At 38.7% G+C, this 26,919-nt stretch overlaps 2 protein-coding genes across 2 annotated transcripts in view; one reads left to right on the top strand and one right to left on the bottom strand.

The window, feature by feature from the left end:
• LOC108149975 (high affinity cGMP-specific 3',5'-cyclic phosphodiesterase 9A) overlaps positions 1–26,919 on the bottom strand; it is a 42,354-nt gene that overhangs the window by 2,113 nt on the left and 13,322 nt on the right. The window contains exons 2-7 of the mRNA XM_017277895.2: positions 17,479–17,804; positions 12,436–12,587; positions 12,263–12,370; positions 1,490–1,616; positions 1,120–1,415; positions 89–557 (exon numbers count right to left, since the gene is read on the bottom strand). Of these exons, the coding sequence (XP_017133384.1) occupies positions 89–557; positions 1,120–1,415; positions 1,490–1,616; positions 12,263–12,370; positions 12,436–12,587; positions 17,479–17,804 (1,478 nt within the window). The remainder of the gene's footprint in view (positions 1–88; positions 558–1,119; positions 1,416–1,489; positions 1,617–12,262; positions 12,371–12,435; positions 12,588–17,478; positions 17,805–26,919) is intronic.
• LOC108149977 (neprilysin-3) lies at positions 6,202–8,710 on the top strand. Its single transcript, XM_017277898.2, has one exon. The coding sequence runs from the start codon at positions 6,531–6,533 to the stop codon at positions 8,484–8,486; it is 1,956 nt and encodes a 651-aa protein (XP_017133387.1). The 5' UTR covers positions 6,202–6,530; the 3' UTR covers positions 8,487–8,710.

The raw sequence follows: 26,919 nt of genomic DNA on the forward strand, positions 1-26,919 counted from the left end.
ATTCAAATTGAGTAACAAACACTTGTATACACTGTGATTTTGTATCAGTTCTACTTGTGTGTATACATGAAAGTTCTTGCCCACTCACATCCACTTCGGTGGCCGTTTCCGAGTCGCCGCTCTCGCTGCCCTCTGGCAAATCGTGGAGCTCTGCCGCCATTCCGCCGGGCTCATCGACGGACGTCCTCGAGGCGGACTTCTGCGATGGGATGCTGCGGCGCGACTTTACGCTGATCCCAGATCCGGAGCGTGGCATTTGCGGTGAGACGCTGCCGGCGGCATTGTTGCCCCCAGCTCCACTTCCCCCGGTTCCACCTGTTCCACCACCTCCACCTCCACTTCCACCTCCTCCTCCACCGCCGCCTCCTCCTCCTCCACCGCCAGAGCCCTGCGAATTGCCCTGGGCCTTGTCCAGGCTCATCTTATCGCTGGCCGCACCCGGAGTGCTGACCATCGCCGCATTCGAGTCTATGGTGCCGCTGTTGCTGTCCGATGTCGCCGACGTATTGCTGTCCGCCACCGACTTTCGCGTCTTCGTCTGGGCATCGTTCAGGCGCCTGAAATTTGAGAAAATATAAGATTACATTGGCAGAGGCTACAGTTCAAACAAAAGGGAACTCTGTAGTCGAGAAACCCCTATTTTAAAATACCCATCAGCCAACCAATTTTAAACTATTCGATTTAGCAAAAACTGGGCGAAATTAAGACGCAAAACATTTTATAACAAATTTTTGCATTTTATATGAGGAGTTACATTATGAATTTTTGCGAAAATTACATAATTTAAGCTGAGAATGCCATTCGATTCTTAAAAAGCTTTTTTTTTTGTGTTTCTGGAGATTTGTAAAAACATTAAACATTTCTCAAGGCCAAAATAAGACGCACAGATATAAGAGTTTTGAGCAGCTTGCGATTTTGAATACTTAATTTTATGACAATATTTCGCATTTTAATAAAACTTGCAAAAAATTAACATTCCAAACTTTGAATGCCATTGGATTGGACAATTTTCCCTGATGCTATTACTTAATGGAGTTGATGTGGTGTGCTTGGACGATTTCGCTTGGTAAATTCCCTAAGTCTAGTTGGCATGGATTTGTAGAAAAGTAATGGTTGTACCTGTAGTATTCCAGGGCGATGCGCACGGGTATGATGATGAGGTCGGTCAGCTCCGGCACCAGTTCGCCCAGGGCCTCGAAAAGGGGCAGAAGCACCAGTCCGATGAAGCGGACCTGCGAGCCCGGCTTGCTGACCTTGTCCGGGTCCATGAACGGCGTCACCGGCAATCCCTCCGATTTCTCGGCGGCACTCTGGGCGAAGAACTCCTGCAGCAGGCGGTCCAGCCAGGGTTCGGCCACGTCCATGGGTCGCGCCTCGTTCGAGATGTCCGCCACTTTGATCAGGATCATGCAGAGCTGCGGAAGGAATCCCCATTCGATTAGCCACTGTCCTCGGGCAACGGGATTGGGTTGCCTTTTGTGAATCTTACCAGATTAATGTGCGCACGATTGCTGTAGTCGAAGATGGGAGTTATCTCCATGAACTGGGTGAGGATTTCATTGTGACGGGCCATGTCCGTGGCCAAAATGCACCGAATAATGCCCTCGCGAATGTTACTGAATAAAGGGGAAAATAAAAGGAGAGGTCAAAAGAGGAGGTTATCTAAAAGTTTAAACTAATTATAAAAATTCTTAGAAACATAAGAACAATAGGAAAGTCGTCCCCACCGAAATAGTGTAAATAATATGATTCCTTTTAAGTACCAAAATGCCCTTAAATTCACTCTAAACTCAATTATTTCAGAGTGCATATTAATTATGTGATTTTCTGTCCGAAAATAAAAAAGATAATCAAGTTGTCTCAAAAAAAAAATCAATACAAATAAAGATCAGCTTGGCAATAATAGTCAAGTCGTCTAAAAAAAAATTTAGACAGATTAGAATCTCCTTGAGAATTATTAAAGCACAATTTGGGTTAGGAAAAAAACGCTTTTCTGTCAATTCGCTTGTGTCATATGAATTTATAGAACCAAATAAAATGTGCTTTAATTTATTTGTGTAGCTGAAGTTTAACCTTATTTTCAACAAATGCCAAATGATGAAAACCCTGTTATTTCAGAGTGCATCTTAATTTGGGGAATTTTTTTCCGCGGAAACAAGTTGTAACAATTTGGAAGTTGTGCACTTTTGCTTTCGCTGAAAATTGGCTTGGCCGCTAGTGGGCATTAACTTCTTCGGCTGGAGCTGAGATTGCGCTTTCCTTGGCCGAAATGTGGCTCTCGTGTGGGCACCGGAAAGTGTTTACGGAAAAACAAGGCCAATGAAGTGCTTTTCAGACCCCCCATACCCCTTCCCATTCAGTGAACAGGTCGAGCGGCTGACAAATGCTGCGCGTAAAATATCAAATTGCAATTCGTTTTATTTGAAATTGAGGCAATGGCAGCCAAGACAAGAGTCTCGAGTGAAGCGAAAAGAAAAGCGAGAGGAAAAGCGAGCTGAAAATTGAATTTCTCGTGACAAGCGGCATTGACGTGGAAACTCCAACTCCGACTCCAGGTAAGGAACTCAACGCTCTTGCACCTGGCGCATTTAAACTGCAAATAGAGCGACAGCGACGCGCATTTCACCCGCCGTCTGTCACGACTTTATATATTTTATTTTTATTTTTTTTTCCCCCATTTTTGTATTATTTTCCCATTGAAGGCGACAGCAAGCGGATTAACGCAACATTTTACGGAGGGAATTTCGCTGAAAGTTCAACGGAAAATTGCATCTACATCAATAACTAAACAATTTCTGACATTTTGACGGCTTCAGCTGGGCTGGGTCACCTTGTGCGATTCGTGGAAGAAACTAGACTCTTGTAATAAGGGAGCCTTCACAATAAAATGGGTTACCTAAAAGGCGAGGGATCGTTAAAAAATACATCGTGTTTTTGCAATTAGGCTGTCTTGTATTTAGTTCAATCATGCATTTTCCATGTTGCATTACCGACAGTAATCATGTCAAATTGGTGTTTACCACTAACCATTTATAACGCCCTTGGATTTCCTTCGAATTTAAAATAAAAGTATTTTTTTCGGTTATATTTTTCATTTTTTTTAAGAGATGTGTACGATACGAAATACTACGAGTTATATTAGTTCACAAAAAAAATGAAATTTGATGATACAAAAATAAAAACAAGTATTTAATAAATATCACGTATACGCAATGATACTACATTTATGGCATGTTAATTACATATAAGTAGCCGTTGGTGCACTGGTAAAAAAATCGTAGTAAATCCAAATATTTTGTATTAGTTATTAGTTTTTTGTATATATAAAAATATTAAAAATTTCGTTTCAAATTTTTATTTACCTATTTTTGGAATTCATTTTAAAATCTGAAAATTCAATTTATATTCAAACCATATTTAGATTAAATAAAATGTCTTTTAATCAAATAGGAACTATTAAATCTAATATTTTTGACATTAAATAATGTATATAATATTTAATCATGCGATTTCATACGCATTGTATTTAAAATTATTATTTATTATTTAGTTTAAATATTAAGTATAAAATTAGGAATCCAATAGTTAGATATTTATTTTTACCATTCCATTTTTTATCAGCGTATATAAAAATTCCTTGAATTCGATAAACTGTTGCACGTTCATATTAATTATGACAAGAACATAAATGCAATCCACTTCTGCCTTCTGTGGCCACAAAATACATTGAAGTGCGAGTCATCATCATCACCATTATAATCATAGAACTTGGAAAATCCCAGGAATGCACATCAACTTGTAATGCCTGCCACTTAATTAATATCTAACGCATGCGTCTATGTGACTCGAATCGGTAATTAATTAATAAATAAAGCAATTACTCAAAACATTTGAGTTGGCATTGGGTCGAAATTGATTTGCGAAGCAAAGGATTATGTTATGAATGCAGAAAGGATTAGGTCTAGCAAATTAGCAAAACAGACAAAGGAATTGAGCTGCCAGCTTCTTATTATTATCCGAAATTTGTTCAAATTAAAGTGGCAACTGTAGTGATTATCCAATGCCGGCATTTTCCAGCCACTGGAGCTAAAACTCCTTCTGCTGGCCGCCATGATGATGATGAATTGTGAAATGGAAAATTGAAAATGGGAAATGGCTAGAGGACGAGAACTGCCAGATGAGCAAAGTTTTGTACCGACGAAAAACGGCAACTATTATGCGCTAATTATGACTAAATAATTGCATGAAATGCGCCGAGCTCCAACCAAAACTCAACTCGAAACTAATTTGCAAAGCGTCGAGTGCCGAATCTGCCGCAAGCAGATCCTTCTCTTAGCCAACTTAACACTGGGATTAAATCTTGCCAGATTTACGTTTGCTTTATTAATTGCTTCAATGTATTTTAAAACCAAAGGAAAACAGTTCTTAAAATGTTTAAGAACATTACCAGAAGTATAAGCTATCAAATTATTGTTGTACCATAACTATTTACTATAGAAATTGGAAAGGACCATATCGAATAAGAAGAGTTCTACCATATGTTTTCAAAGATTTTGTCAAAGAAAAATTGTAAAAACGTTATCTCCAAAGAAAATTAAGAAAGTAACATTTTTTTCAAGTGTCTATTCTACTTTTTGCCTCTGACGCTTGCGTTCTCTTTGATGATTTATTTTTGGTTCAAGTGAAGCAGCTGGTTTCAAGTTTAATGCTCGCCCCTCCCAATTTTGGGCCCACATTTCTGGTTCGCACATCCTTCATCAGTTTGTTGGTTGAATTTTAATTGAATTTTTATTTTCTCGATTTATGGCAAACCACCGGGCGACGTGCGGTCAGAACTTGATCCCTAAGCAAACACTTCTTATGCTGATAGTTTACCTACTAAACAATGATAAACAAATGGGGAAATTGCAAAATATATTATTTACTCTGTCCCTTTGCAATTTCGAAATGCATCTTAATATTTAATTGCAACCAATAGCAAATAAATAGCAAACAAATAGCAGAAAAAAGGTAAGATAATAACAAAATATGTTTGATGTCTTGGCTAGTGTCACACAGCTATAATCGAATTTTAATCAATCGGGAAGCCAATCTGTTGTCCTCCTTTTCTTTCGCGCTTCCCTTTCATTCTTTTCTGTGCCATTTAATCTCCTTCTCAGGCAGTGTTCACTTGCCTCTCAACTTTATTAAAATCGCAATCGCACTGAGCTTTCCTCGTAATCAAAGCAACGCACTGAATACGGCCACTCCACACTGGAAATTTTAATTGTTAAAAACTGAGAACTTAATGTTTTTTAAATGATTTTTTTTCTAGACAATAAAACCAACTCTTGTGAGTTTTAACAAGGCTTTTTATTCAGAACTGGAAGTGGTTTTAGTCTTTTTTTAGTCTTTTTCCCAGTGTACGCGTGTTTGACTAAGTAAGAAGCAAATCATTGAAGGTGGCCGGCTAATTTGGTTTTGCATGAGAAAGTGAGTGATGGGAGGAGGTAAGGAGTGGTGAGGGGAGGGGGGTTGAATGATTAATTGATTACGCGTGGGCTCTGATTTAACGGTAAATGCTAAGCCCAGTGACTTCGGATTGACGGCAGAACCGGGCGCCTTATCTCCGGTTTCATCTTAATGATTTGGCCTTGCGACGAGCTACTCACTCACTTACTCACTCACTACACACGTTTTTCGATTCCATTGAGTTGAAATTAAAGTTTGCGCTGGATTTTGAATGTACATTCTAATGTATCATTAGAGATTTAAATTAATTGGCCAGGGCTGCATGACACTTGAGGGGCGGTTTGCAATTATAAAATGGGAAAAAGTTCTCTTGTTGATGGAAATATTGCTATTTTCAACTCCGATTATTTTGTAAAAGTAAAAATATATAATACAAATATCAAGTAAAATAAATATATCAACATATATTAAAGTTTTTCATTTAACCTTTTTCGGAATTAATTTTAATATTTGAAGACCATCTTAAGATTAAATAAAATGCATTACAATCAAAAAGGAACTATTTTAAATTTTCTATTTTCAACATTAATTTAAGTATTTTTGGTTTGCTAACTTATGAAATTTTCCAATTTAAGATTTTTACGTATAAAGCCCTTTATTCAATTTTCTTTAATATTTTTTTCTTCTCTTCTTTTCGTTTTACTATTAAACTTTATGTTTTGTTTTGTTGGTTCGGCAACTTACAAACTTCCTTAAGAAAATATATTTTATACAGACCAAAAAAGTATTATGTGCCATGCGTTACTTTCTAGTTATTCATAAAAAGTTTACAAGTTTTTAATTTCAGTATGTTGATGTAGAATGCTTGGGTTTTTTAGCATTAATTATATATATTTTCTTTTTTTTTGCTGGTGCAGGTCAACGAATGGGTCAAGCCTCAAGTCGCATTGAATGTCAGTGGCGGTTATCGGCGGCTTATCAGCACCCGTGACTTGGGCTCGGATTAGGATTGGATTGGATTCGCGCGAGAGAGGGACTCAGTGAACAATTGTCGCTGTAAGTGGAAGTAGTGAGTTGCAATGGAGATGCCTTCGATCACCTGGTTGCTCTGCGTCCTCCTAACTTTCCGCCTGAAGTCGGCAAATTCGCTGGATTGCCAGCAGCAGCTGGAGAACGACACAGATGCGGAGGAGGCGTGTGAGAACTTCTATCAGCATGCCTGCGGAAATTGGTATGCCAGCAGTAGGCAACGGAATATGGGTGCCCATGATACGCGATCCAAGTGGTTGGCCAATATGAAAATCCAGCTAATACGGCATCTGGAGTCCAGTCACGTGGCGAGGGAGGAGGAGGAGCTGGCCATTTTCTACCGAAGCTGCATGTCCGGTGACCAGTCTGTGAAGTACTACTCCGATGCCCTGATTCAAAGTTCAGGTGCCAGTTTCCCCCTGTTCCCAAACAACTCCTCCTCGAATAGCTCCTTTGACTGGATTCCGGTTAATGCAGCACTCCGAACCTACGGAGCACAGGGTCTGTGGCGACTTTTGGTCCTGGACAACTGGCAGTCGGCCGATGAGCGCATCTTCTACCTACTGCCACCCACATTCGAGCAACTGGGCTACGGAGAGGATGAGATGAGTGAGTTTCTTTACGAGCGTTATCTCAAAATATTGCTCATGGAACTCAATATGCGTGTGCGTCGAGCGGGCTTGTTGGCCCAGAAATTAGTGGCATTCGAGAAGAGTCTACGGAACCTGTTGCCCAGTGACATAGAGCAGACCCTGGTGCTGCGAAAGCCACAAAGTCTAAGGGACTTGGAGCTGCAATTGCCGGGTCTGGAGTTGAGGCGCTACTTTGACATCATTCTGCAGGGCCTCGACTGGGATCCATCCACACTCTTGCTGGTGGCGAACATCGACTATCTGCGCGATCTTCAGGGACTACTGCTGGCCAGGAATAGGCCCGATCCAGAGATTCTGTCCACTTGGTTGCTGCTGCAGCTACCCGTTCATTTCGAGCTGAAAATGCACGATGATGAGAGGTTGAGCAGCCAGCAAGATCGCTGCCTCGAACAGTTGAGGAAACTAATGCCTGGAGGACTGGGGCGTTTGCAAATGCAATTGCAATTGGGTGACAACTACCAGGATGTGTATGACAGCTCCATACAGCAGATAGCCTTGCTGTTCCGGGATCTTAAGCAGCAGTTCGAGTTGGTCTTGAATGAGACCGAGGTGTTCGATGAGGATTTGGTGACCCGCCACTTGGCTCGCGAAAAGTTGCGAGCCATGCGCCTGCTAACACCTCGTCTGCAGGATTCCGCGGGCACAGACCACCCGGCCACGCCCATGGGCGGAAATTGCGATGAGAATCTCATCCAGTTGTCCCTCAACCTGGCCAGATTGGAGTTCCGGCAGGTGTTTGGTGAACCAGTGACGGCCGTGCCCGCGGATCCTATGTCCGTGAACGCCTACTATCGCCTCAAGCTAAATCGCATCGAGTTGCCACTGGGCCTCCTGGCCACGCCCCTCGCCCAGCTGCCCTCGTGCTCCAAGGAGTCGGATGCCATGGCCAAATTGTCCGCCGGATTGGGCTACATCCTGGCCCACGAAATGGTGCATGCCTTCGACTACGATGGCATCAATTACGATGCCGCCGGCCAACTGGCCAATGGTCAATGGCCGGCCAGGGCCATCATCCGATTTGGCCTGAGAGCAAAGTGTTATTTGGGCACACGGTATAGCAATGCCACGGCCACCATCAACGAGAACATCGCCGATAGCGAGGGTCTACGCTTGGCCCTCGACACATATCGCCGTACACGGAAATCGCCAAGCGGCCAAAATCTAAGGACCTTCTTTTTGGCCTTCGCCCAGAATTGGTGCGGCACGGCGGCTACTCGGGGATTGGGCCAACAACACTCATCCCACGTCGACCGGGTGAACAATGTGGTGGGAAATCTGCCTGAGTTCGGGGAAACCTTCCAGTGCACCGCCTCCAGCCGAATGAATCCCGCCGAAAAGTGCCGCCTTTGGTGAACAGTTCTACAGAGCTATCTATCTATCTATCTATCTATCTATCTATATTATTAAACACTAATTGAGGCCTACACGACATGGCACTGAACTAGATAATACCAGTGCAAAAATTGTACTTTAAAGGCAGCTGGAACTTCGAAGGATCCACTCTTGGAAAAATTGGAACTTGATTAATTTAGTCAAAGACTCTTTGACATGTTAATAAACTAGCAAATGGAACTATGCTTGGAAATGTGAAATGATTTTGCAATTTAACGCTTTAAAAGATTTTCTGCCTTTAAAAATCTATATTCTCTAATTTAAAAAAATCATTTTTTTGTTTATAATGTGTTCTAGATATTTCTTTAAAAGGATTTTATCAAGATTTGGTTGTCAAATTAGTTGTAGTAATTGATTACATTAGTACAAATTAATGTAATTAGTACAATCAGCATAAAGTGAGTTTAATGAAATAAGTTTCATCGTTAATCATCTGCGGTTGTACATTTTTTTAACTTTGTCTTATTGACTTTTAAGCCACACTCCTACGTTTTCACTTCTCTTCCTTTGTTTTCTCCCAGAAAATACGAACAAGTGGGGCAGTTTTTTGCGAAATTGAAGTTTCACGGCAATCAAATAAAATGCAACCACGCGTAACATGGTTTGGTCTTTGTTATTGACACGCCCACGGCCTCTGTGCCCCCCACTTTAATACTTATACAATGCCATAAATATAACAGAAAATGGAGGGTTTGCTCAACAGTATGCCACAGAAATGAAAAAAAAACAATTAACGTGAAAAATAAAAGTACTGTTTATATTCCAATGAAATGTTTAAGTATAAACAAAAAACAGATCGAAAAAACAGCGGAATAAAAAAGAATAATTACCCAGTGTTTGCTGGGTTAAAAGCACTTTAAATTGCAAGTGTTTCAGGCTGAATTAAACAATTTCCAACATTGTATTATTGCTCTTAATTTAAAATTCGATAATACAATGGTACAATGGTTTATGTTTTTTTTTTAACTCTTTACACATTTAAAACATTTTGAAATGATTTTTTTTTTTTACATTATAGTTTTTTAATTGATAATAACAGTTTTTAGCTTTCAACGCGGCATAATTGGAATGTTGTGTTTTTTACCCAATTGCAGATATTAAAAATGGTTTGGTAAAATGTTATTGTTGGCAATATATTTTAAGATTTCTTCTGTCTTATATATATTGTGTCCATCACTTAGTTATGAACGCTTTATTTACAATTCCTTTTGGTCATTATTAACTAAAATTCCATTTTCGTTCATAAATGTTCAAAAATGTCTTCGTATTGCTTAATTTTCGGAACTATTGTAATTACTAAGTCAAATGAAATAATAACATTTGCTTATTAAGTCGGATATTACACGAACAATGCCTAAATTTATGCGCATGCCTTCAAATTTCTCTGGTAATAATCATGCGAATTAATCGCAATGGCAACTGTCTGCAGATTGTTGGCAAAGGCCAACCCGTTTTCCACCCAACTTTTCTCGCATTTTCCTCTTGCCGCTGTTGATGATGCTTGGCATATTGTGTTCATTTGCCGACAAGTTTTGCCATCAAAAACTCCCAAAAGTATCCAATAGTTTATGCACGCAAAATTGCAAAGGAAAATGGGAAAGCGGTTGGAAAATGGTGGAAAAACGGGGTTATGAACGGCACGGCTCTCCGTTGATTGCGTTCCTTGTGCATGATGATGCTTGTCATCGGGATGATGACGAAGATGTCCCAGCCTCCCAGTTTCCATTCACTATTTCACCATTTCCCCATTCGCCATTTCCCACGATTTTCCACACTTTCCGTCCACATCCACGCACATCCGCAAGTCAAAGTCGAGAAAAGCATTTCGCCGGCTAATCCACTTAATTAGTGTTTGTGGAATATTTTCCAATATAAAATGCATGCAATGAGTGCAGAAAAAAAAGTGCGCAGAATAAATGAAATTGCGAGAAAAGTCGACGTGGCGAGGGGTTTGGAGGGTTGGTGAGAAACGCTGTTTAAAATGCGAAAAGCCAGCTGCGGGAGGTCAGCTAAGCGCGGAAAATCTTCGCTAAGCCATCAAATAGCTTTATTATATAAACGTATAATCTGCGGAAAGCAAACTTTGCGCTTTTCCCAGCATTTTCATCAGCTAATCGAATTTTTTAAAGTGCTTTTTATATACCTATCATCAAAAAAAGATCAGAAAACATACGTAAACAACTCAGTTGCTGCTTTAATCAGATAGTGGTATTCAATTAAATATTCACAATATTTGTAATAAAGCCATCAATTTCGTTGTTGGATTTTTTGTTAGAAATAAAATGGTTTACATTTACTATATTTTACTTTTACATTTTCACGATTGCCTGTTAATAAAATTTGGATCTCAAATTCATTTTGTTAAATTACCCATCTAAGATTTCTTCTGATTTCTTCTTAAAAAAAAAAAAGAAATAACCTTATCAGGTTACACTCACTCCGCCAAATTTTTATGGCAAAGATTTTCTTGTGAGATGTGCACAACTCGTTTTTTTACATTAAATTTGATACATGTAGATTTGCAAAATGAAATGTATTTTTACTTAGGGGAAGTAAATTTGTACAGATATAAAGGATATGTATTTAGCCATTTAAAAATATGTGTTTCCTATCAAATCCGATTTTATTAAAACACACCAATGAAAAAAGAATTTTCGTTAGTCTTTAAAGTTTTACTTTAGGTTACTTACTGCAGCACTAAAAGTACAAGTGTTTTTTACTGGGGACTTTAAACAAACGAAACCATCATATATTTATTTTAATTACTCGATAAATCGGTTGTGCAATGGCAATTGTTCGATGGATTTCAATTGCTCTTGATTGGAGCATTTTCTCGAATTAAGTGAAGATATAAGCGAGCTGAACACTGGGATTATGTCGTGTCCGGGCCAATTACAACTTAATCTTCATTACACTGCAGCTTGACTGCGTTCCCGGGAAAGCTCAGGAAAAACCAGGAAACCATAAAAATACCAACAACAGCAGCAGCAAGTACATTCGGTTGCAAACTCCGCATTCCGTCTGCTTTAATTTTAGTATTTTGGAGCAATACTTATTTTTATGACCAGGAAAATCTGTATCCATTGCTATATAGGTTTTTATCAGTAAAAAGCTGTTTGAAAATATATTATTATCACTATTTAAGCTAATGTTTTTAAGGCAATATTTATTTAAAATACTGCTAGGCTCGGAAAGGCGTTCTTGTATGAAAGGTATCGGATGCATGAATATTGAAAATTAGTTTTTTGTTTTTTTGATTTTCACAAAGCGTTTTTTTTTTTAAAGGCACCTAAAGTAGTGCAATAAAATAGAATGTTTATAAAGGATTTTAAAACAGCAGTGATTTAAGTAGCTACCCCGATTAAAATTTTATAGAGAGGTGTCCTTCAGTCGACAGACTGCCTCATCAACCAAGAATTGCTCAGCTGTGCGCTCTTTAAATACCAAATCAATGGATTTCGCAGTCGTGCCTTGGCATGGATTTCAGGTTGGGCCAGGGCAACAATGGATGGCCGGAGGTCAAGTGGGGTGGGCGGTGAGCGGTGGGAAGTGTTCGTTGTTTGGTGGGCGGTGCAGTGCAGCTGGTAGCTGTTAATTACCACGGCAATGGGGCGAGCGGTTAATGCAATGCCATTTGGTACGTGCCGCGCATAAAGTGGATGCTGGGCAATTAATTGACCCACCGCCACCGCACCAAATCCCCGACAAAATGGGATCTTAAATCGAGCTGAACTCACTTGAAGGTGTCGCGGCCGAAGTTCTTGAATATATTGCATTCGGGATGCTCCAGCAGGCGGAAGGCTATCGAACAGTGGTGGTTCTCCAGCGGCGAGATGTCATTATATCTGTTAACACAGTATGGAAATAATATGTATATTATTTGTCCGGCGGATCACGAGGATTTACCCACCTGAGGGCCAGCTCGGTGCGGGCATTGATCTGGTAGATGTTGTTGTAGCCAGGATGGTCAAGGTCATGGCAGATGCAGGACACCAGCAGGATCAGACACTCCAGGTCGCCCAACCGACTTAGCAGATTCGCCTGGCGCGTTATGGCATACATCTGCGAATGGCAACGATAATTATCTGGATTTTGAGGTATTCATAAAGTAAATTGATATATCTATAGAAGAATTAATTTTTCTATGATTACGGAAAGGATTATTGAGTTATTTCCTTAGCAAGCAAAGCTTTATTGAGCAGAAATAAAACGCTTATTTGTATAATGGCCAACTCAAACATTTCTATAGCCCATAAAAAGTTTCAATCCCTAATGTCTTTATTATTTCTCTTGACTCAATTTTCCTTTTAAATTTTTAAGCTAACATTTACTATTTTACTGCTCCTTTTGTAGAGTGCACCGCATCATCTGCCGTTTAAACATCATCGATCTAACCATTTATCTTGATGCGGGCATTTAGTGTCCGCGGTTTGACATTTAAACTTTTCTATCGTGCTAGGGCTTAAAGCTTATCTATTTGAACCGATTCGACGTCCATAACCTTTATTCCTATACACATTTATCGTCTGGTCTTGTCGCACCTGACACTCTTTGCCCATTCTATGGGCCAACTTAATTTGTCTGCTGCGAAACCTTTGCAGTTGCCTGTGGATGGAGCTCCCCCAACACAAAACTTAACACTAAACCCTCTTTTATATGTCCTGGGCTAGTGGGGTTAAAGGGAATATTGTTTTCGTGAAAATAATGGAATTGATTTTCCTAGCCGATACACTTGGTACTCACACTTGCATTTCTAATTTTGTTTAATAGCCCCTGTAATATATTTTATATACTATATACTTTATGTAGCTAATTTGTGTTTTATGCTCTTCTTCATATATAAAACCAAATTCTTCAATATTAAATTTTACATATTTCAGTATTTTAAAATCTTAGGTAGGAAATTTTTATATTTTATTTAAAATGTGTACATTTTTTGCTTACAATTTACAGGCGACTTTTTACACATTTGTATTATTGATTATGAATTATAAGTTATGTATTTCAAATACTTAATATATATTATAATTTAAACTAAGCTTATTCCCAGTGGAAATTGGGTATTTTAAGGTCGTGTCCCTGGCTTGTACTGCAAATGAAGATGACTTGGCGGCAAGACCCTTAAGGAATTTCAACAGCGTTCAATTGAAGCTCTTCGACATACAAAAGCAGCGCAAACTTTACTCAGCTCTTTGCACTAAAGTTGCAAGGGGGTGGTGCAGGGGGGTTAAGGGTGGTGTAGGGTGGTTGGGTGGTTGGGTGGTTCTGCAGGAGTGAGTGCCTAAGAGGTGAGACTTTGGGGTCTCTGGTCGTAAAAGTTGTTGCACAACTTTCGCCGCCATTGCGTTTACTTTGACATTAAGTGCGAGTGAAAGGGGCGGGGTTCGGAATTGAGAAAGAGAGGGCTGGCTGGTCTGCGATATATATATACATATATGTATGTGTATAGTATGGGAGATATAGTGTGAAAACAAAATCTCTTTGGGGGAAAGAGGAAGCGCACAAGGGGTGCTATAAATTTATGCAAATACAAATGCTGTTTGCGTTTCGAATTTCGCAAGTTTATCTAAATTCATTGTCAACAAACAGACGCAGACAACTACCGACTTACTCCTCAAACCACCCACCCACCACCACCCACAACCACCCATCAAACACCACCCACTCTCAAGGGTGGAGAGTTAGGAGCATTTTCTGCTTTTTGGAAAACTTTTCAGCGGACAAAAATACACCAAGGAAATCAACTGCAGCGCATCAGATGAAAATTGCAGGCAATGGAAATTAGTCAAAGTGTTTGGCCATGTCCCCTCGGGCAGCGAAAAAAAATCATCCAGGCGATTGGGTGGGTGGTGGTATGCTTAAGTTTGGGACCTTCTGTTCAATAATTTAAATTTACGCTTCCATAATGCTCAGTTTTTGTTCAACTATTTGTAGGTTGAGTGAAAGCCGCTTAACGGCTTGACTGTCATGTCCTGCGAGCGGCTTGGAGTCCTTGCACACACACACACTCACGCACACTGGCCAAATCACACACACCAGGGGAGACAAATTACACGTACAAGTACTCACGCCTGCGGTAGAGACAATAGCAAGCAAAATACCGAATTAAAAATTGTACCTTATATTTATAAAAATATTTTTAAAAAATATTGTAGTTTACTCTTAAACATATTTTCCTTTTAAATATATTTTATTTAATTATTTCATAGAGGACTCCTATTTTTTCCACCGCAGATGTGCTGATGAACATGACCCGCCTATGGAAATGGGCGATCCCATTGAATTGTAAAATACACAGAAATGCATATGGATCGCTGAAAAGCTACAACAATGAATAGGGTGCGGTGGAGAGAGGGGGAGGGAAGGAATTGGCAGCTGGATGGAGGTCGAAATTCAAACATTCAGCAATCGATTCGTGCTCTATATTCAAAAAGGAATTTTTGCATAGCTAAAAATGCCAAAAGCCTTAAAGCCCTAATACGAATGAAGATATTAGGCGCAGCTTTTTGGCTCAAAATTGTATTTTGGCACCACAAATAAATGGTCTACGATTTCAACATGATCAAATACAACTAACAAAATGAACAAGTAAGTGTTATATTTATTTTTTTTATGCTGGGAATATTTCTGGGAAATGAAAACATTTCAAGAAAATATGTCATAAAGAAATATGCGATACCATTTAATAAAAGTTCTGAAAAAATAACTATATATAGATTTAATAGATGTTGGAAGTGCCATTACGCTGCGTGGGCGGAAAGTCATAAAAAAAGTGCACACAGGTGAACTGCAATGACGTGGACGAGGACGATGACAATGGACGCTCCCGTGTGTTTGCGTTGCGACCACGCGGCCATGGTTTCTTTTTTTTTTTTTTTTTTTTTTTTTTTTTGTCTGGCACATAATGCGGTTTATGGCAAACATATTTAACAGGAACAACGGAAAAGAATAATAATGCGATTGTCATAGTTGCTCTTGTGGCAGCAATTTTGTAATGGGCCAACCGTGCGTATACTTGATGCCTCCACTATCTGACTTTCTTTCGTCCTTTTGGCCCTTTTCGCCCATTCTCATATTGTTGACTTCGACTTGCAGTCTGCCATTGTTTCCACGCCCGTTCCCGTCGAACCGCCCTTTACCTGTTAGCCTTTGTTGCCTGCAAAAATAATTTATTAAAGTTTTCGTTTCGCTTTTTTTTTTTTTTTTTTTTTTTTTTTGAACTATAAATGTCTTTGTCTTAGTTTCAGTTACAGTGGAGCTCAACTAAGTGCAGCTCTTTATGACAAAGTTTGGCATTGAAATAAGCTGGGAGTGACAATGCGTTTTAATTTATTTCAGCTCATATTTATGTTACGCGAAAATAGTGAAATAAGACCTCAAATCGGACAGCTAAAGAAATTGTGGAATACTTTATGCAGATAGAGTTGTTTCTTGAATGGTGGCAGTAGTAACGCAAATGAGACATACTCTACTGTTTTTAAATTAATGATATGGTTATTATATTGTTTTTTTCTTTTTATATATAATATTGAACGCAAATAAAATTAATAATATACAATCTGATTGCTCTTTGATAAACTATTGAAGGTGTATAATATATTTCCTGCTGATTCAGTGCCCTATATCCCTCAGTAACCAAATATGTAGGGTATTTCTGGGAAAGTAAATGCAAAGAACTCGCTGCAGAAGATGCAACAACACCCGGCAACTTTCATTTGCCAAAAATGTAGGTTAAAAAATGTTCCGCTGGCACTCGAGCAGCCAAGTGGGTCGCTGTTCTAAGTGCTCGGTGGGTGCTTTTTTTTGCTGGAAAAATGGGTGATTTTTGGTGGACTTTTTATTTAGTTTTTTTTCTGACAATGCTGGGTGAGTGACCAGTTTCTCTTTCTCTCTCTCTCGCTCTCTCTGTCTCTGTCTCTCACTCTCTCTTTCTTGTTTTCCATGGACAAAGTGTTGCTATTTAAAAGAGAAACAAATTTCTTTGTATCTTTCGTTTCTTGGGCGTATCTTGGCAGCTAAAAATAGGACCTGCTCTAAGCCACATTCGCACACAGAGGCATTCACACGTGTATCTATGTGAGTGTTTTGGGTGGATTGCCCTTTGGCGCTTGAGTTTATTTTTGCATTGCATACAACTGGGCGCCGCTCATTGTGAGCACCCACACAAAGACACAACGACACAATACAGATATAGAAATACTTATGTGGTGCCTTATACAAATTCTAACATTATATCGATTGCAAGTTTTGCTCGCTCTGACCACGCATTTATACACATTTACATGCATTCATTACGATTATATTATGTTCGCTATTGAAATATCTCCATATATGTATTTTTTTTGTATGGCTGCTACGCTCAAGTATTTTATTAATAATTTGCGACACGATTCTGCTTGGGGGTTGGGTAAAATATTAGATCACAACTTATATTGCCCAAGGAGAAGCCATTAAGGAACAACTACGGCAAATATCCGGTTTCACTTCAAACCATTTATTCATAAAATGAAAATGCACAGACTGACTGGCCAGATGTTGAAAATGTAGGTTTCTTTAGGTTAAACAACTATTTTATTTTCAATAAATAAGCATTTCAACCTCAAAGCGATTTGAAGAATGATATTACTTGAATGTGTATGCACATTGTATTTCTGCAATGTCAAAAAGGATTTGTTGGTATACTTAAAAAAATGGGGAGCTCCAAACAAAGATATTTTGATCTTTCTAATTTTTGACAATAAAAAAAAAAAACTTAAAACAATTTTACAACATTTAATATGATTAGATTTAGAATATAAAAGTGTCTAAAAGTATACTGTGAAATAAAAGTATTTCATATTTCCTAATTGATCTATCGGTCTCTCGGGTTTAATGTATACTGTTGCATACTTTTAGACAACATTATACGTTTGTGTAGTTTTTACATAATAAACTCGCAGTAAACTGCACTCACCATTTGGGCAACGCAAAAACAGTGCCTAAAGTTGTGGAAGGGCACCTCGTTGTAGTGCTTGTAGACCTCGTAAAGCCATTCGCGCAGCGTGTCCACCGGAATGCTGAACTTCTCAATGAAGCCCAGCTCGACGAACATGGTCTGCATGAGGTGGATGACGTCGGCGTCGCCCCACTCGTAAGAATCGAAGGCCGGCAGGCGGAGGGCGGCCCTAACCTCCTCCGAGAAGGTCGTATCACAAATTTCCAGGAAGCGGCGCTTCACCTCCTGATGCTTTGGTAGACTGCTTTTACGATGCGGCGGCCCCAGCGGTCGTTTGGAGAGACCTGCGAACGCAGATGGAGTTTACCGGGATTAGAGGATGCAAAATTTATTCAATAACCTTAAGCCTAAATCAAACAATTCAACATCAAAATATACTTCGGTATCTCAAAGTCATTAGTCCTTTTTTGGGCAGAGATTTATTTTATTTTAGAAACTAAATAACCTTAATACTTGAATCATAAAAATTATTAATTTAAAATTTATATGCCTAAACGTCTTAAAGTTATAGGAAAAAAATTTGAATCGCTAAAATCGTTATGAAAGTTCCAATCGAATGCCCTTTTTCAGATCAATTTGTATTTTGGTTATCATAATTATAACCTATTATACAAAAAAGCAAGAATTGGCCAAAAAATATTTTCGAATTCAACATGGGATCGCAAGTTGCACAAAACAATCAGCCTTTTGCGTTTTTCCAGCTTATCGATTGTCTCTCGTATTTTGTATAATTTCTACCCCAGACAGACTGCACTCGAGTGGAAATCTGTCGAGCTGCTCGGTTGTTCAATAAATAAATCAGGCAGTCGAAACAGGAAATACAGTCTGACGATTCGACCCATGGCAATTTGGATTATTGCAAATAAAGCGGCCGAGAGAACCACTGGCAAATCGAAGTCCAAATCCGACTCCGACTCCAGATCCAAGTCCAAATCAAAATCAAAATCCACTTGCCGGGCTTGAATATGAACGGAAATACATTGGCCTGGTCTAAACCGGTGGCACAGCTTCCTTTACTCCATATTCCACCTCTGAGGTTGGGTTATTTTTTTATATTTTTCTCTTCTGGTTTTTTGTTTTTATTTCAGCGCCATAGGCGGGAAATTAAATTTTCAATCGGTGGCACGCTTCAATGGCTGAAAATGAAGCACCGAGCGAACGAACGACCGACCGACCTGTGGACCTGTGCCAGATAGTTCGCCTTCACCGGCGGAAGCCGCCACGCCCCCTCCACTCAGACCACCGCCCTCGGGCCAGGTGCCATCCAGGAAAAGTTGAAATGTTTTGCCTCAATTTAGCTTGCAAATGAATCAAAACATTTTATGATTGCGGGCCACCCTTGAGAGGGAAATGAACTAGCCTTCATTTTTCGGCTGCCTAATGAAGTTGGCCAGCAGTCCTTTTTTTTTTTGGTGCCCAAAAGGAGGTCAATTCCGCATAGTTGTTTCATCGAAATTACAGCCATTCAACGTATTAAAAAGTTACATTTTTTTTAAATTGTAGTACAATTTCAAATTCGCATCTATAAATGTATATTTGCTTATGCAAAAACATTTGATGTACAATTGTCCAATGTATATATTCGTTGCTCTTTAGACAAATAAACAATTTATATACAGTATACAAGTTTTGAGGAAATTTGTGGTGAATATTAAAAAAATATATATGGAAATTTAGTATATGAATGCCAAAAACGAATAAAGCTAAGTTTATATTTATATTATAAAATATGCATTTATATGTATATAGAGTTTTTATGTTTTTTCACAAAATGATTTCAAGTTTCTCAGTAAAAGCAATTTTTAAAACAACTTTAATATGTAAATTATACAAAAATTACAATTAATTCTTTGACAACATTCCTTGGAAAAAGCCAAGAGGAATGAGATGCTTTATTCGAGTTCCTTTATAAAAATTCCCATTAAAGTTTGATGCCTGGCCACAACAACAATCTGAATTTATTGGGAATTTAGCTTGGCGTTCCAGAGAATCGACAAAGGAAGGACCCCATCAAAGGACATTTCATGCCGGCCTCTTTCATTTGTCGTATTTCCAATTTCGAGCACCAGTCAATAGACCATGGGTTATATAGATCGTTTCTGGGACAAGGGACACAACATCCTGTCCAATTTTCCAACTGGTTACGGGCTGTGGGAATAAGGGTATGAGGGTATGAGGGTATGCGAGGGTATGAGGCCCAGAATTTGCACAGATCTCATTGTAATGAGAGTTGACTTTACCGACATTTTTCCCCGTTGGCTGGAGGTTTTCCTCTATTCGGTTTCACCCACATCACAAGCGGTGCCACTCTTCGAAATTTGATTAAAACGGTTCCCTTTGAAGTGCAACCCCACTCGCACACAGATACTCGCTAGCACACACACACACAAACACACGAGCACCCTCACGGATACACACTAGGAGAGAAAATAGTGGCATTGCCACGCCCCCCCGCAGACGACCGCCCACATATGCTGCAAGCCAAACACTTTGCGGGCAACGGTTATAATTAATTTACTGCCACTTACAATTTTTAATTAAGCCGCCATCGCGTTCCTGATATGCTGTGTGTATAGACCAACTACACTGACAGAAAAATGTCCTATACAGAATGCAAGATAAACGTTTTCAAAATTCTCCACAGCGTTTTAATAAAGTCTCTTAAATTTGTACATATTATATTAATTTGTCTTTCACTAAAAGACAATAATAATATTAAATAATTATATTAAATCAATTTGATTTATACATTTCCTTTTATGGATTACAATTTTTTTAATTTTATTTTTTAGGTTAAATAATTAATGCTTTTACAGTTGCTTTTATTGAGTGAGAAATATTAAGACTTATTTTTAAATGAATTTTGCTTAGTTTTCTAAACTAATTTTTATTTTAAGCACTTTTTTTTTGCAGTGTCATTTTGGTTTGTTCATCTCTCTATTTGCACACACTTATTGCCCGCCAACAGAAAGAGAAAGTGGAAGAAAGTTTAAGAAAGCAGCGGGAAGGAAGGCTGATACTGCGAAGGGGTAATGAAAGGTTGCTTCGTTATAAACTGACAGATTGATTTACAATGAGGCTGGGGTCAGGGAAATAGATGGATGGTGAAACTCCGCCTTCAGTCGATAATTACACACGATTAGCGTTTCAAATGGGAACATTTTGCAAAGGAAAGTGGGTTGAGGGGAAAAAGCGAAAAAAAACATGAGTGATTGTAAGTGAGAGTAATGAAAGATTTTGCTGAAAATTTAATCGGCTAATTGGGCTTCTGCTCGGATGCTAATTGTGATTTTACAAGAGCTGGTAAGCAAAATTGCACAAACAAATTGATTTGTTCAGCAACTTGATATGAAGAATTCTTGATATTTGATAGGTGAACTGGAAAATGAAAAGGTTTACAAATTACAAATTCAACATGAGACTGACTTGAAGATCATCATAAATATTTCCTGGCAATACCAGGATTGGTTTTTGAAGAATTGAATTATATTCTGTAAGGACAAAAAATAATGTCCTTTTCACTGCTGGAACAGAAAGTTAAAATGAATTAAAATATTTTTTATATCCGGAATTCCTTTGGCCTCACATTTGAAAGGCAGGTGACAGGTTGATCGATGAGTTCTGCCAGAGACTTATCCCAAATCCTTTGCCGGAAAATTGTGTCTTTCAGTGCAGCTTTGATGCATCGCAAAAATGCAAGTATAAATTTGCAAAATGTCACTGGGTTTTCCTCTTATTTCCTCGTATTTCCTCATATTTCCCTTCGTTTTTCCGCTTTTCCTCTGCAGAACGGCCACAGTCGCAGATGCAAAAATATGGGCTGTCAATTATATATTTTTCCCACCCACCAACAACAATAGTACTGTGCAAAGGGTAAAATCAATGATTGATTGAAAAGTGACAATGAGACAGAGAGTAATGCATATTGATAGTTCTCTGGGCAATTTGCAGTTGATTAGCAATCAACGTAATTGTGGCAAGTGCAAGGAAAATAGAGGGAAATTCGTTGGCAAAATAGTGTCCTTTTTGTAGTTTCGTTTGCCAATTTGCCACACACACATGTCTTGATAAATGAACTCGATATTTTGTGCCGGGCCGAGTGGGGCAATAAAATTTGCTGCCAAATATTGCAATTGTTGCTGTATTCTGTATGTGACGGCCTGTGGGCTGTGGGTTGCGTATGGTGGAGTGCTCTCACATTGCGCATACGCCATGTGGCAGCTGCACTCCATTTTGCCCGGACCACCTCTTGGTGGTCTTTTATCAGGCTAGCTGGCTGGTTGGCTGGCTGGCTTGGCTGGCCAACTGGAGCTCCATCTTCCACTGCATTTTGGTCAAGTGACGCACATTCTCCTGGCGGCCCCATAATTCAATTGTTTTTACTTGGCTGCGGCCTTTGGTCAGAAAGTTTTTCTTAGGCGGCGGCGGCGGAGTTCACCCTTCCTGCCAATTGAATTTCATGGCGAACGTTAAGCGAAGCGACAGTTTGAATTATGGCTTGATGCATAATCGATGCCAGCTGACAGTCGAGCAGTTGAGAGATGCTGAGTGGAAAGTCCAGAGTCCAGAGTCCGGACTAAAAATACAAAACTGTCAACGGGGAAGTGCAAAAGGGGTGGGTGGCGAACTGAGAAAATGTCCAGGTGAAAATGCATCGCATGAATTCATTATGAGAAATGTACGAAAGGAATTTCCGTGAACCTAATAAATATTCAATTTGATGGAAATGAAATTAGATGGAAGTCGGCAAGGAACGTGCATACGAATATGATTGTTGCTGGTCAAATTTAAGCTAGTTTTCCATTTTATGGTTGCCTAAAAGTGCCTGAATTCATAGACAAAGTCTACTCTTTTTCCAGGTTGGTTTTCCACAAATCCAAAGGCACTTCAGAACAATTGTGTTTATCATAAACTATTTTCATTGTATTTCAAGAAATTTTAAAAATATTTTGAAAAGTTTTGCAAACCTCCACTATATTTTATCTGTCCTAAGTTCTGGATTTGTGTTATAAAACACAAGTGCTATACGGTTTATTTTTATTTGCCTTCTCCGTTTCAATTTTGATATTTCTTAAAAGGTATGAAAAAATGTACCTTTAAGCTTGAAAAATTTAATAAAATAATTGTAAAGCAGAACAAGTAAATGTCCTTAGCATTTGTGACCATTTATAAACTTGGAATAATAAGAATCAATTAAGTAAAAGCTATCCACAAGTGGGATTTATTAAGGAGGTTGGAAAGATTAATACCTATGAATAAGGGAAACTAGTTAACTCTCTGTCAAATTTCGGATGTCAAGTGGTAAAATTCAAGGGAAGCGAAGAAATCTAGGAACATAGATCAATGATGAGGCAGGGCAAAAACAGGACCGACTGCCACCGAAGGCCATTAATTATGGAACTGTTTGGGGGATAATTTCACGCCTAGCAGTATGCAATAAAATATGAGTGCTGCCCTCCTCGAAAACAATACAAAAAAAAGGTGGAAAAAAGAAGCACCAAAAAGGCTGTTGATTATGACCGCATTATGTGTACAAGCTGTCGTATCAAATGTTCCTTTTTCCCCTCTTTTTTTCTGCTGTTTTCTGTTTTTTTTTTCTGGTTTTTCTGAGGTTTTCCCAGTGTTCTCTGTCCTCTGTCCTTTGGCCTTTGGCCCCTTTTCGTGGCCCTGCTTAGCCTAATGACCCCCGCTGCGTTGTCTAATTAATTAATGGATTGTAATTAATTATTTAACACAATGCTCCTGGAGTCGTGCGTACGTGTTCTACAAGCCCCATTTTTATGGGGTCTGGGACTCTTCTATCGAGGCCCCATTCAATATGCATGTTAAACGCACAACAAATGACAAATTTTGGCCACAATGCGACACGTCGACAATCCCCACCTCCAAATTCAGCCAAAATGCGGAGGCGGCTGTATAAAAGGGGGCGGGGCAATGCCAAAGAAACAGATTGGGAGGATGCAAATAAGGAGTGGGAGATTAATGACGAGAGTGCCCCCACTATGGATTTTTTTTGTTTGCCATTTGCCCTTAACCTTATATATATGTATACAAAAAGACATCCATATGTACTCCCAGGAATTACTGAGCGTAAAATAATTAACTGAAAAGGATCAACTACGAGTGCAGCGGGTGAATTAATTCTTTTCCAGGCTGCTGCCGGTAATCACCAGTCCAAATGATTAAATGTTTTTTTTTTCCCATTACTTATTTTGTTATTATTTTCGTGTTTGTTTAAAAAAATGTGTATGTTTATTCCAAAAAATGTTTAGAATATTTTATACTATTGCTCCGCAGCCAAATTTTATGTCTGGTTATTTATTTTCTTTTTTCGCAATGTAAACTGCAGCAACAGAGAAACTATTTTATTGAGACAGTAAACGATGTCCATCTGCTTAGCTTATATATATGTATACACCCACACTCATGGAAACTAAACTATGGTTACATATATTTTAAGCTTTTGGGTATGAAAAATTTCAAATTAATTTGAGTTTCAGATTAATACCCCGAAAGTATCGAAATAAAACTTATTTGGTTTAAAAATTCGGCCCAGACTACAGTTTAAGACTCTTCGGTATAGAAATGAAACTAAAAAGTATTCAGTATTGGATTAACACCTATACAATAGTTTAGTAGTTTACTATCAAGACCCACATATTAAAACTAAATTTGCAGATTTTTGTTTTGGTGTATATATACACATATGTATCTATATTGATTTTCCACTAATGCTGATCAATATGGCTCTTTCTACCACTAAACATTCGAGTATATATGGAAAAAAATCAGAGCACGCGCATGATATATGAGTATACACTGGCATAACTGTAGCTTAAAGGCCAAGTTGTGGGGTTATGGCCAGATACCAAAGACAAGTTTCAATTAGAGGCGCACACACACACAAATGGGATGTGGGGTGGGAGGAATTGGAAGGGAAAAACCATGAAATTGCCAATCGTATATGGCGGCGAATTCGTTTCCTTTCTACCATTGTTCCATTCGGACATCTCTGCTCATCCGGCAGCTTCATCTGCCGCTGTTGATTGTCCATCAATTGGGTTCACCTTTTTCACCTGCATGCATGTATGTACGAGTATGCCGTGCGTGTGTGTGTGCTTGTGGGAATTTCATTTTAGCGGCTATTTCTGATTGACTTTGGCTTAATTGAATACTTTCTTCTCTCCAAATATGTAGTCTAAAATTTAACTATTTTAAATAAAATGTAAATTATTGAGATAAACCCTTTTTTTTTAATGGAACTTTTTTTAAGACTATTAAATAGTTTCCAATAAAATAATATTAAGAATAATCCCTTTTAAGAATAAAATATATTCAATTAACAATGTTTTATTTATTAATTGGAATTACTAATTTAGAAAATCGAACTTAATAAAAAAGTATACTAAAAGATATATTACAAATCTTTCAGGTTCAATAACTCAAACATTTTTGATTTTTAGCTATACCTTATCAAAATTTGTTGTCCAAATTGTTGATCATAAAATTTATTTTTTGCAAGGATTGAAAGTAGAGTAACGTAGTAAATCGAAAATTTTTCGATTTTCATCCCAGTCGCTATTCGAACCACAAACGGTTTTAATGGCCAAACCGCAGCGAAATGACTTTGCAGGCTGAAGCGAATTGGCAATGGTTTGTCGCATGCAACGTGTCGTATGCGTAATGTGACTCGCGATACCGCACAACACGCAATTCCACGAAAATGCAACTGCAAACAATGGAGGAATGGTTGAATACTCGCTGTGTGCTGGCTATCATAACTGCTAAATACAAGGTGAAAAAACAGCGGGGTGGCTATAAATAAATACCACAAATAAACAATAAACCAAATGGGTGGGCCAATGTGGCCTATAAATAGCCAAAACGGTAGTAGGCCATTCCAAACCCAACTCTCCACTTTGATGACGATGATGACGATTACAATCGTGATGATGAGGGCCGTTGGCATTTATGGGGATCATCGGATTGGACGACATTAGCAGCCCAACAAACGACAAAGTGGCCAAGCCGACAGCAGCAACATCAGATATTAATTACACGTCAACGGAGGTCAATTAAAAATTTGTGGCCGATTAAATGGGTGACACGGGGCCAGGTCACGACATGGAATGGGTCATGTAACGGAAACAGGACGAAACGAAGTTCAGAGGGGCAGGCCATGTAGGCGATTTATTGGGTAATTGGGGACAGGTCAAGCTCGAATCTATTTTAAATGGAAAATGGGCGGGCAAATTAAACAAGGCGGCCATAACATGAAATTGGGCAATGATAAGAGGCTATATTCGATTTTTCCTTGAGTTACACATTTTCTTGTTTTTATTAATATCAAAAAGTTTTTGCTTCCAAAAACTTAGAAACTGAAATTGGGCTACTCTTATTTATATTCATTCCCAACTCCTATCTCATATTCATTATTAATGAATCTTATGGTTTCTAAATCAGACTTATTTTATTATTTTGCATTATGTATTGCATACTCAAGTCTAAATTTGATTTTGACCAAAAAAGACATATTTTCAGCAGAGAATAAATATAAAAATCTTCTGATTTAAGGATAAATAATAAACTTTTATTTAATTGTTTGCTTAACTCCTAATGTTATATTTATTTTAAATCAATATTTTCCCGCTTCTATGCTCCAACCTTATGATTTAACGGTATCTGTGCGCTGTGCTTTGTGGTTTACATTCCATCGATTGAAATCGAACTGCGCGATGTCATTCGCAGCGTTCGCATCCCTCGGATTCAAATTCCTGTCGAGCTCTTCAGGGTGTTTCGCATTCCTCGGTTTTGCAGTCGCCGTGCTCTCTTTGTTTTTCTTTGTAAATATTCAATTGACTTGTGTAAATTGCTCCTGTCGGAGCTAATACATTTTACATGTCTGTCATTATTTACTTTTCGACTCTGGCACACACACGAGCCCATTGAATATCGGGGGGAATTTCTACCCCTCGATCCAAGGAAAGTCCATCAAATCCAGTTCATTATGAAGTGCATTATAACAGATTAAATTTGCACGGTGGTTTCCACAGCAATACAATGCATATATATTTTGAATGTAGAGTATATACATATATGTATTTGCTCATCACTGATTGATATATACCCTCCCCTTTTGCCCTTCTGTGCGTTTTTTTTTACACGTTTAGTGAGATTAAACGCTTTGTGCTGATTAAATGAGTTTAGAGAGCGTTCAGCCGGCCAGCTTCTGCAGTTTTCCCTCGCATTTGTCACTCCAACGTTAACCCACGGGCGCGGTTGACATTTTCCGGTTAGCCTCAGACTTTTGTCATCCGCCTGCCTTCTTTGTTGTAAATTAATGGCTTTGAAAAAAATAAAAATGCGCTTGCCATTTTAATTAAATCCCTCTCAGCGCAA

This window comes from Drosophila elegans, unplaced genomic scaffold (genome assembly GCF_018152505.1).
Source record: "Drosophila elegans isolate 14027-0461.03 unplaced genomic scaffold, ASM1815250v1 contig_149, whole genome shotgun sequence".
In the NCBI taxonomy this organism is placed as follows: Eukaryota; Metazoa; Arthropoda; class Insecta; order Diptera; family Drosophilidae; genus Drosophila; species Drosophila elegans.

Bases quoted from the DNA above. Each gene is read 5' to 3' on its own strand.
- LOC108149977 (XM_017277898.2), top strand. From the start codon at position 6,531: ATGGAGATGCCTTCGATCACCTGGTTGCTCTGCGTCCTCCTAACTTTC.